Genomic DNA, 12,553 nt, shown 5'->3' on the forward strand with positions numbered 1-12,553 from the left:
CAAATAATAGTAAAAGTAATAAAAATAGGACAAGAATAACCTGATGACATCACACACGTTGTGAAAGATGACTGGGGATAATTGGTGAGTACCATAGTGTAGTGTGTCATGTCTGTCGGCCAAGTCACAGCACGATTTTATGACTCCACAATCGTGTAATGTGACATAGTGACTTTCAGAACGGGCAGAAAAATTGTGTAGTGTGTACCAGGCATAAATCCTCCTTTACCGTTTGTCCCTCTTGCATGTCGCTCATTTTCAGTGTGTGACTGCAGCGTGTGCATGCGAGGGGGAGGGGCGAGCGGAGTGGAGCAAGGAGCTCTCTTCAGAGCTGCTTTTCTGAAGCAAAACAAAAGTTTACATGTTCTAAAAAAAGAGAAAACATTGCATGTCCTGTGATGTGACTATTGCACATGCGCACATCGCAATGGCGATGTTCAAATGATATAACATGCAGCCCTAATATCAGCTATAGACCTACCTATGTGTGCTGTATTCTCTCATCACATCATCACATCACAACATTGCATCCACAGATGTGTGGACCCTATAGTTGGGCAAAAAATACATGGTCCCCTTAAGGGAGGAAAACGAGTAAATGTGTGTGTGTTTCCAGTATGACGTGTGTGACAGCATGTTATTGATTTCTGTCTTTTTCTCTGTGGTCAGGTGTATGAAACTTCTCCCAAGGTGGTGAAGGGACCCTCTAGTGGTCAAGATATATATGACACCCCAGCAAGCACAGACAAGAACACACAGCAGATGGTGAGGCTGTGTTTTATACAGTATGACAGTGTTGTTCTACTGCATAATACTGGTAAGAAGATAGAAGAAGATAAACTGTCTATAAGTGTCAGTGTGTGGCACACTGTATCCTTACTGTCCTGTGTGTGATATAAATCAGCAGTCAAGGCTGCTTTAACTTTGTCAAACACTAATTTCAGCCAGTAAAAACCCTGAAAACTCATAGATTTTGTGATTTTGTGATTTTGAGATTTTCTGTGATGATGTAGACACTTGGCACTGAGACTCCAGTCTTGGTATTTTTTAAATAGTGTTTGGCATTAGGCTGGGAAATTAGGGCACTACACATACGCCTGTGCAGACACACAGTGTCTTCAGGTGATCACATTTCATCATTATTTTAAAATTTCAAAGAAAAAAACATATCACAGTGTCAGAGAAAGGAAGAAAAGCAGGTTTAATGTCATTTCTAATTTTGAATCTTTTACACTCCTTTTCTCTAATACATGCCTCTTACAAAACAACCTACATATAGTTTTCCAAAAAAGCAACTGAGATGGCACTGAAATCATCTTTAATAACTGCAGGACTGGAACTGTACAGTTCTGTGGACATCTCGTGGCAGCAGTGTTGCCTGCACCAGTGGACTGACATCAGTGTGGATTACTGAGCCACACTGCTGTGTAACATACTGCTCCAACACACAGGCAACATGTCATCAGGTGAAGTTTAAATGTGGGTGTGTGCTCCAGTGCTTTTTGGAAAGTGTGCCTTTGTCAGGGATGAAGAAGAGCATAGATGTACTACAACATACAGTCATACATATCATCTGGAATTTACACATCCATAACAATAATGATACAAGGATCAAGAATCAGAGCCAGAATTATACGGTATAGCAATAATAATAACAATTATTGATATTGTCTAAAAACTACACTTATGTTTTCATCTTTTCTTTCTTCAAAAAAAGAACCATATATTTATATTTATATACTGGAAGTTCTTTTTTTCTGTCTGCTTTTCTGACTAAATAGGTAACTTAAATATTTACAATGATTATTTTACAACCATTGGCCCAGCCCACTGAAGATAAAATGTTCCTTTTAGTGTGTCTAGAATAAAAAGCACGCAGAGGAAGGAGGGATGAGGGAAGAATGGTCCCAGTGGAAGGTGAGGTAGGGAGGGAGCAGAGGCTGGATGTGGGGTCTCCAACCTCACAATGGAAGGGTGTACAGGGTTTCCCGCAGCACTCTGTGCTCCATGGGGCTCCAGGTCCTCCTACCCCGTACTGCAGGGGCATGCGGAGTTTTCCACCCCTTGTGACAGTGAGGATTCACTGCCCTGCATTTCTGGGACATCTCAGTTTGTGTCACTGTTTGGTTTCTTTTCCTCACCCCCCCTCGCCCCCACCTACATCACCAGCAGCTGCCCCAGCACCATCTTGAACTGCTGTGTACAGCCTGCCAACTCCCTCACCCTCTCATTCATCTCTCTGGCTGCTCCAGGGGAAGGATACTGGAGCGCTGCCGTCTTCGTGCTGATCACAATGTCTTTGAGTTTTTCACAGAGGGTGTTGCTGCTCTGGGCCACCCGGGCCCTCACATCAGGAGACTTGGCCTGGCGTGACAGAGTGTCGCCAATGAACACCAGCTTGTGCGCGCTGAGGATGACGAACTTGCTGTGTGCCACAAAGATCTTGGGCGGCTGGTTGGAGTTGACGGCGGTGAAAAAGGCGTCGATGGCATTGGTCACCGTGGTGAGATTCTGCTCACATTGCTCCTGGTAGAAGAGGAGGAGATGCCTGTCGCCGTGGCACAGCTTGGAGGAGGGGCCTCCAGAGCCATTCTGGCCAAGAGGGTGGTGAGGGGACGGGACCCAGCCCGTAATGTCGTTGTTGATTGGCCGGCTGACTTCCTGCTCTAGCCGCTCAAACTGTTTAATCTGGAAGGAGAGGAGGAAGAAGACAGTTTATACTTACAACTCATCTGACTCATCTAAGTCTGTTCTAATTTTTATCATGAGTTCACAGCAATAAACTTTACAAACAGCAGTGAGTGCTTTGAGAGAATTCCTTGCCGCTCAGCCTACGTACAACCCTGTTCTCTGATTGGTGCAGCTTTATAGGAAATGCTACAGACAGTGTTCATGGCTTTTTCCCTCACATATTTTTGAGGAACTATGTAAACTTATTCTTATATTCTATAATTTTCTAGTAGAAGTAGCAGAGCTTCATTAAACTAACACTGACAGTTCAAAATGTCATCTAGGTGTAATAAATAAGTGAATATTAGAGGCATGCATGGTGTGAGCTGTTTATTTGTTTGTTTCATTGTTATAATTTTCTTCCGAAAAGACAAAATTGATCCTTAATCAACAAAGTATCATGGCAGGTCATGTATCTTGGGTTGCTGTATTTATGATACATATAAAGCATGACAACCTATTTCATCAAAATGTGTTATATGCTTTTATTTTTTTGTGTGTAACCTTTGTCTTATCTTAAACGTATAAAAAGTGAATGTTCCCACAGCAACTGTTACGTTCTTTAAAGTATGAAAGCTAGGATGAATTATAAGAAACTAAGAGATGTCTTTACCGGGCTAATTAGAGAACCCACATTAATATACAGATGAAAGCACCCACAAACAGTAAAACCATGCATACACACAGCAGTGAATGGCTCAAACACAAACAACTGCAAAACCTTTGTTTTTCAGTTACACATGTGAGTGACATTTTAAATATTTTAAACTGTTTATGATGACTAAAGTGTGTATGTGCAGCCCAGTCTCCTAGAAATTATGTTTATACATAATTAATTTGAAACAGCAAATATGCCGAGGGAAACTAAATGTCGAGCGAATTACGTTCTTTATAAATTTAATGAGGAAATGTTGCTTATTATCATCTATGTGTGATCTTGGGATTCTGATGTCACAGTCCTGCACTTTGTATGTCTGCCATCCACCTGCACCACCTTCCTGCAAATCCAGAACTGTACATAAAATTACTATTTTAGCAACACAGAAAAACGTCTCTGAACATAAACCAGGCAGTGGTTATGTTCTCACACATCTCATACACATGTAAAATCTAGGAGACAGGGTTAATATGTGGGAAAAAAATCATTATCAAACTTTATAGCCTGATTTAGCTCAAAGTTTTGGCGTCATAACAACTTAATAAAGTGGCTGCCCATTGATTAAAGCAGCTGACGTTCTAATAATGACCACTCATTTTTGCTGCCATCTATGTTCACTCTCTCACACAAACAGAATCACAGAACAAGTGAAAGTGATGGACTGACCACACACACACACACACACACACCTGTACCTGTTGCTGTTCCAGTTGTGTCTTGTGTCTGATGATGTTGCCTTTCTCCAGTAGCTGTCTTTGGTTCTTCTCAAACTCTTCCTTTCCCTGACACATCAACACACAGACACACAGCTGTTACACCCCATGTACACACTTACATGATTTATTTCAAACATATTTCTCTTTGTTTGTGGATAAATGAGAGAACCTGAAGTAATATTAAGCCTCTGTCTCTCTCCAGTGGTCACAAAAAGAAACTGCAATGACTTTGATAATACTTAAATATCTCCTCACATACACACAGCCTTGCTCACACACACACACACACACACACACGCTTGCTTGGTTAAAAAAAAAAAAAAAAAAAAAGGTGCTGACTCTTCATGTGCACATGCACTCATTCATCATGGCTGAAAGGTGTGTATGTGTGAGACAGTGAGTGTGACCAGCACGGAGTACTGCAGCCTCTCCCTCGTGCGCACGCACACACACACACACACACACACACACACACACACACACACACACACACTCACTGAACACAGTGTCATTCATATCCAGCAACACCAAGAGTAAAGTAAAGGACATACCAACCTAACAAGATAGCTAAGCTCCACTATTTTATTTATTTTGTTATCATAATTTTGAAATTTATAGTTTTTATTATAATTTTCTTCTATTCTCTATTTTTTATTCATTCGTTTTTTAACATTAGGTCACCCCACCCAGGATGGATTGAGGGGAAAAATGTAAAAAAAAAAAAGAAGTAAATGCTAAATAAAAATATATGCATAATGTAAATGCATACATGTAACAAAAAAGGGTCCTTAATATTTGTATTGCATTGTACCTGTTAAATTAATGTATACATTTATTTAAAACAGCAACAACAACAACAATAAGCCAGCTTGGCACCCAATAGTGGGTAAAAAAAACCCTACATTTAATACTTTAGATGCAGCATTCACTACATATCAGGAAAACAAATGGAGCAATGGCTGCTGACTGGCCAGATGGTACAGAGCTGTAGTTCAAGCAGGCAGTGTTCATTTAGTCAACAAAAAACTACAACGAAAAATATGTGTTGATGATGTTTCCATTATTAAAAAAAGAAAAAGTAACTTTAAAAAAAAAAAAAAAAAAACATGACAAAATGTATTACAATTTTTCTCAAAAATATAAACTATGTGAAGTCTGGATCAACAACTCCATAAACAACTTAATGAAAAAGTGTATGCATGTGTGTATGTACCTGTAAGTGTACGTAGTCATAGTCCTCCATCCAGCCTTCCTCTGTGGTCTCATATGGCCTGTCCACACCTTCCTCTTCCTCTGCAGCTGTAAACTTTGGCGGAGAGGGGAGGGGCCGTGATTGAATGTTCACCCTCTCCCCTCCCTGATAGCTCCCACTTCCTGATCCTGTCATGTGACCACTGATCTCCCCTGGGATTGGAGGAAGTGGCAGCTGCTGCTGCTGCTGCCGATTGGTCCGTTTGAAGAGCAGCGAGGCGTTACCGTGGAGAAAGGAGGCGAGCTGCTTGGCATCGTCAGGGATGCCTCGCGCCGTCATGATTAGTCGATCTAAGTCATCCCCACCTGGCGGCGGTGTCGAGAGCGCAGTGTGTGACCAGGAAATGGCGTCTAAGCTCTGACTGTGTCGAATCAAACTCTGGAAGACCTCCTCCATCTTCCCCACCTGACGACCCAACTTGGTCTGCAGAGAGCGGTCCGTGGCCTGGGCGGAGTTTGCCACAGCGCCCCGGGCAAATTCAAGGAAATCTCGGACAGCCGAACGCACCCGGTCCGCAGCTTGATGAATGGCCGGGAGGTTTCCTTCCAGGTGAGCAGGGCTTCTCCAGTTACCTGTGATGAACGACATCATGTGGGAAACGCTGGACTCAACAGCTTGCTGGAGGCGGGACAGACGCTCCATGGCCTGCTCCAGGTCCAAGATGAGGGGTTTCCCTGGAATGGGGCCAGGGGCAGGAAGTGAGGAAGAGGAGGTGTCACGGACAGGGACCATGTCTAAAGATGAAGCAGAGTGGTTGCTACGTGTGCTTCCTGTGCTTGAGGCAGACAGCCGCTTGAAGGACAAGGTGAGCTCCTCACTGGTGGACTGGGCATCACGCACAACCTAGAAAACATGAAGCACCACTGAAATAACATACAGACTATCTCAGTTAAGGCAGGATGCAAACAATCTTAGCGAGCAATTTCCATGTGGGACTGTCCATTTAACTCTCCTACCTGTGGTGGGACATCATAGACATAGTGGTCTCCCCTCTCTCCACCTTTCTCTTCTCGCTCACGGGGGAAGTCGTAGACATCCTGGGTGGGGTGCCCTCCAGTCCGCAGGCTGGCCGGGATGTCGTAGATCTCCTGGGGTGCCTGGCTGACTCCGCTCCTGTCTCCATGGTAATGCTTGTCAGTCAGGATGGGGGGTGGGACGTCATACACATCCTCTGGAATCGGCGGCTCATCATCATCATTGAGATTGTTGTGCAGGTACTGGCCAGGAGGAACGGGGACTGGCTTGAGCTTGGCAAAGTGGGGGGGTACATCATAGGTCTCCTCTCTAATTGGCTGGGAATCAGGGACATCTTTACTGACAGACGGGGGGAAGTCATAGACCTGAAGAGGGAGGGGGGAATGAAAAGGTAAAATAAAATGTAAAATATTAAAGCAACCTTGACCACTGATTTAAATCACACTTTTGAACATGACAGTAGGGATACAGAGTGCCGTACACCCTAATATACGCAGTATATCTTCAAACTGCCACTGTCAAGCAGTTTGAACAACACTGTGATACTGTATAAATACACACAACCTCACCGTCTGTTGTGTGTTCTTGTCTGTGCTTGCTGGGGTGTCATATATATCTTGACCACTAGAGGGTCCCTTCACCACCATGGGAGGAGTGTCATACACCTGAATACAGAGAAAAAGACATGATTAACATGCTGCTACACACATCACACTGGAAACACACACGCACGCACGCACACACACACACACACACACACACACACACACACACACACACACACACTCACTCACTCACTCACTCACATTTACTCGTTTTACTCCCTTGAGGGGACCATGTATTGTTTGCCCTATTGTGGGTTCTACACACATTTGCGAACACACACGTATGTGAAAGCAATGTTGTGATATGACATGATGAGAGAATACAGCACACATGTGGTGGGCCTATAGCTGACACTAAACTCATATTCAGTCAGTGGTCTTATGAATCCCACCTGTCTGTATCTGCAGAATTGCACTCAAGACGTCTTAAAACCACTTAGATTCAATTAAATACCTGTTTCACATGGACACCGTACACATGATGCAAGTATCATGGAAACCAGTAGGGACAGCAGTATACAAAAATAATTCCTATTGATAAACTAATTGAACTAAGGCAACCTGGATCTGGACAAGTACAGTACCATCAAATAGATATATGGATTGAACAGTTACAAAGTACACTCACTTAACATAAGTGCAAGGTAAGAGAAATTATTGAGACTTCTATAAATGAAATTTAAGATTTTTTTTAAAATGTTAAAAAAAAAATCCTGTTTTTGTAAACTGATTTCAGTGTGTTCAAGATTACTCTACTGTATAATAGACTTGATGGGAGATGTAAATGACTCAGTGTGGTAGCTGGTATCAGATGTGGTGATAATTTCAAAACGTGGGGCAAACAGCTGCTTTCTACACAGCACTGTCTGTAGGAACAGTGACATAAAACCAGTTTAACCCGGCTGCAGACTGGAAGTCTGTTAATAACAAAACTGCTGAATGAAAAAAAATAAAGAGCTCAGTCCATAAGACAGGCTTCTGAGATCATATATGTAAAATCCTGATTTTGTGTGCACACAGTTCACAGTCTGGTCTCATAATTTCCTCCAGTTGTTGCTGCTTTTGAGATATTGAAAATATGAGAGGGTGCTTATCAGAAGTTTGTGGCTGACAGGCTTTAACAGGACACACTCATTCTATGTGTTTGGTAAATAAAAATGCTGATGGAAGTACACAGGAGGCATCTAACAGGATGACCCTTCACTTCAGTCCAGTCTGGTGTAGTTTCGCTCTGCTCTCAGCTGGATTGTGCATGTGAGAGGCCCAGAAAAAAGGCAAATGTAAAGGTGCTTTAAAACCTCCTGAGCATCATTTGAATTCCACAGAATGTAATCAAGCGTTCACCAAGAGTACATTTATTTCTTCTTTAAAAATTCATATGAAATACAAATCAGTAAAGAAGACAGGTATATGCAACCATGATCACACACAGAAACTATAAAATACACCCTCAATTACGCATGCACGCGCGCGCACACACACACACACACACACACACACACACACACACACACACACACACAGTCATAAAACTAGATTTTAAACGGTTGAATTCATTACATCTACTGCCTTTGTTTAGGGAGAGAGGAAAGGAAAGCAGCACAGTGGGGATGAACAATGAAAAGGAGGAAAAGAAGAGAACAAATGTTTGGGAAGAGGATGGAAAGAGAGGGGTTAAATAAAGGAGAGGAAAAGCACAGAGGCAGGAGTAAAGAAAAGCCAGGGAAAGAAAAGAGACACATTAAGGAGGAGAGACAGAAAAAAGGAAACAAAAGAAGGGAAGAGGATAGAAAGGAAGAGAGAAGTAGGAATAAAGACGAGAAAACATGAAAACAAGGCAGAGAGGAGAGGACAAGGAAAGCAAAGGGAGAGGTGGAGAAACAGCAGAAAGGAGAAGAGGAAAAAGGAGATGAAGAGCCGTTCCAGGAATGTGAACCACATGACCACCTCTCTGAGACTGAGCTTATTGAGGAAATGTACATCTATCAACACTTACTCCCTCAATCCTTCCTCTCCTTCAATCAAGTCCACTCCTCACTAGTTACTCTGTGTCTCTCACACATACTGAAATGACTTCCTGCCTCTGACGTCTGACCTCTGACACACACACGCACACGCACACACACACACGCACACACACACACACACACACACACACACACACACACTCCCATCCAAATGGGGCATTTACTCCTTTCTGCCTGTTGTACTGGAACAATAACAGACAGACAGACAGACAGAGAGCAAAACCAGCAGAACACAATAAACTGTCTGTACTACTCTGTACTATTTCATTCATTGTATCTCATCCTAACATTTACTATAAATAATTACGCTCATGCCACTGAAGCTAATAACAATTTAAAAGAAAAGGGGAGCTTGAGAGACAGACTATCAGAGAGAGTGAGAGAGACAAGTTCTCCTCAGAGCTTCCCATTTTGGAGAAATAGCCATGTAAAACCCCAAACTTCTAGACATTAACCCCACAAGAGAAGCTGGCAGTTCTCCTAGGTGAAGGGATAATGGTTCAGTAATCAAAAATGGACTGCAGCAGTATGATATAGAACCTGAACACGGCATCTGTACATTAATTGTTTGTATGATGAATGAATGCATGTTACATGTAAAATATGATAATTGTATTGCATTGAGATTACACTCTTTCTCTCAAACTTAATCCAAACCCAGCAGCAGCCATGCTGCAACTGCTGCAGACCCCCTACATGTTATTGGGTCCTGGAACCTCACCACGCCACTTTCTCCATATAATTTCTAGAATTTGAATATGACATATATTGATATTACAGCAAGGGCGTATAATTTGGTCGGGCCTGTAGGGACATGTCCCTACCAATATCAAGCCAGTACTGAATTATCCCTTACAGCAATTTTAATGCAAAAAATAAAACAGAATCACTGTTGCCTGTCAGTGTCCTGTCAATTTATTTGGTACACAAACGGTTAACAAATCTCGTTCTCTACTACAAGTCCTGCCTTCCTAACCCAGTATATTTAATAGGATTGGCTTTGCTGTTTCTTGCTAACATGCTAGAGGCTGTAGCTACATCTGGTGTAAGAAGCACCAAAGCTCTGTCAAGATGTAGGCTCAGTGAGGAGATCACCATCCTGATACTAACAGCTCTATGCACGAAAATACAGGACAAATCACATCTCATAGAAGGGACAGTGCATTTTGTTTTTCAATACTAACAGTCACCGATAGCTCTGTGTTGCAGTGTGTTGTGTTGAAGTCCCACTTGCTTAGAGACCTTTTTCTCTGTTTGGGATTGTCCCCAGACTCCATGATGCTCTCCACTGAAGCTGCACTTAATTTGAGGTGTTGACATTAACATTTGTGTGGATATTAAGTGATGATGAGATTAATGCTGGATCAAAAGTGTTTTCAGTTAGTTTTAGTTTTCCACCCCTGATGAAGAGTAGTACTTTTCAAAAACACAGACATGTGGGATGTTTTGACTTTTCAGAAGGTTTTGAACATGAGCAGAAATGTTGCTGAAACACACAGGCGCTATAGAAGTCCTCTATAGAATTCCATTATATTTTGAGTTTTCACCTGCCGCCTGAATTTTTTGTTTTCCTTAACATAAATAAAGACATTTCCACCATTAATTAATCCAGAAAACTTGACATGAACGCAGAAAATGACGTGTTTGATGCTCAAAATTTCCAGGGGGAAGACCACCAGACCCCTGCCAATGTTGAAAACAAAACGAAACATAACAGAACAAAAAAAAACCTACACCCTTGTATTACAGTATGATACAAAATGAATATTGTGATGTAAGATTTGTATCTATGGTGCTTGCCATGATGGGCACAAATGATTAATCCTGTTCTGAAAATAAGAAGGTACAGGTACAGGTAAAGGCACAGGCACAGGTACAGGTACAGGTGCAGGCATGGGTGCAGAGATAGGTAAAGGTACATGAAAAGATACAAGTGGCGGTACAGATACAGGCATGGGTACAGGTACAGGAATGGGCACAGGTACAGGTATGGGCGCAAGTACGCATACAGGTACAAGCATGGTTGCAGTTGCAGGTACGGGTACTGTTACAGGCAAGGGTGCAGGTACAGGTACAGGTACATGCATGGATGCAGGTTCAGGTACAGGCATGGGAATGGGTACAGGTGAGAGTGTGAGTATGGGTACAGGTACAAGTGCTGGTGTGGGTATGGGTGCAGGTGCGGGTATGGGTGCAGGTAGAGGTACAAGTACAGGTATGGGTACGAGTTCACGTACAAGTACAGGCATGGGTGCAGGTATGGATGCGAGTGCACATACAGGTGCAAGTATAAGTACAGATACAGATTTGGGTACAGGTGCGGGTACAAATACAGGTACAGGTATGGGAACAGGTTCAGGTAATTATGGGTGCAGGTAGAGCTACAGGTACAGGTGAGAGTACGGGTACAGGTACCAGTACAGGTGTGGATATGGGTACAGGTGTGGGTATGGGTACAGGTAGGGCTACAGGTACAGGTACAGGCAGGGCAGTTGCTAGGAATTCTGGGCCCCCTGAAAGAATATCGGTGTGGGCCCCTCTACCCCATTCATTTCCACTTTTTTTTACAACTGTGTATTATGATGTTTTTCTTCATTTTTCTGTTTTTCAGTGTTCTTGACGGTGCCTGGTGTAATACACCCAATTTGTTTTCTTTTTTTACGATTAACCCCTCAACAAGTCGGAGTATTATTATGTAAATTATGTATTATTAGTTGTCTTATTCCCATTTCTCTGATTTGCAACACGTTATTACACCTCTGATTGCAAATACATTTTCAGTTAACCACTCAACAAATAGGTAGTGGGTATTTTATTGTAACAATCAAGCACTGATATGCAAAAAAACAAAGTGTCCTGGCTCAAGATAGTCCACAAGGTGGAGCCCAAGGTAGATATGTAGCATTTAACTTAAATGTGCAAGTAAAACAAACAGCACATGAAATACGTTGTTGTAAAATAAATATCAAAAACAAAAACAAGCCTCATCTAATCTCAATTTAGGTTTAAATTGGCTTGTTTGTTCACTGTCAGTCTGATCAGAAAGCACAACGCTGGGCCTTTTTGTTGGCAAAGCCACTGATGAGGTCTTTGAAGTCCAACTGTCGGCTTAGCTGACTTTCAATTGAAAGTCTAGCAAGGCTATTTAGCCTCTCTTGGGTTGTTGTGGATCTGAGATAGTTTTTAACTAGTTTTAGTATGCTAAATGCCCTTTCTCCACCTGCAACAGTCACAGGTAATGTACAGAAGATTCGGATGGCAACATATACTTCACCAAAAATGCTCTGGAGCTGAAGTTTATAGATGGAATTCAGCAGTTCAAGGGGAGAATGGCAGTCTGAAAATGAAAATGAAATTTTCAACATTTGAGGTCTGATTGAACAGACCTCAAATGTTGCACTTCACTTTCAAAATTAGCACTAAGATCCTGTTTGTATTTGCTTGTTAATGAATGGCAGACGAAGCAGCCACTGCTGATTCTGGAGCAGCAGAGCATAAAGGTTTATTGTTCCATTATATATTACAATATATATTGTAAACATTAAATGTTATGTTTCATGGAAAAACTGTTGCAGAACTAACCTAGTCTT

At 42.2% G+C, this 12,553-nt stretch overlaps 1 protein-coding gene across 3 annotated transcripts in view; it reads right to left on the minus strand.

Moving 5' to 3' along the window:
• Positions 1-1,177: 1,177 nt before the first annotated feature.
• Positions 1,178-12,553, minus strand: part of bcar1 (BCAR1 scaffold protein, Cas family member) — a 124,034-nt gene continuing 112,658 nt past the window's right edge. For 2 of the 3 annotated variants that reach the window (XM_050072215.1, XM_050072214.1), the window contains exons 4-8: positions 6,901-6,996; positions 6,313-6,696; positions 5,318-6,199; positions 4,078-4,170; positions 1,178-2,688 (exon numbers count right to left, since the gene is read on the minus strand). In XM_050072215.1, coding sequence (XP_049928172.1) covers positions 2,158-2,688; positions 4,078-4,170; positions 5,318-6,199; positions 6,313-6,696; positions 6,901-6,996 — 1,986 coding nt within the window. In that variant the 3' untranslated portion in view covers positions 1,178-2,157. The remainder of the gene's footprint in view (positions 2,689-4,077; positions 4,171-5,317; positions 6,200-6,312; positions 6,697-6,900; positions 6,997-12,553) is intronic. The other variant, XM_050072216.1, reaches the window with a different exon arrangement.

The sequence above is a fragment of the Epinephelus moara genome, chromosome 20, assembly GCF_006386435.1.
Source record: "Epinephelus moara isolate mb chromosome 20, YSFRI_EMoa_1.0, whole genome shotgun sequence".
In the NCBI taxonomy this organism is placed as follows: Eukaryota; Metazoa; Chordata; class Actinopteri; order Perciformes; family Serranidae; genus Epinephelus; species Epinephelus moara.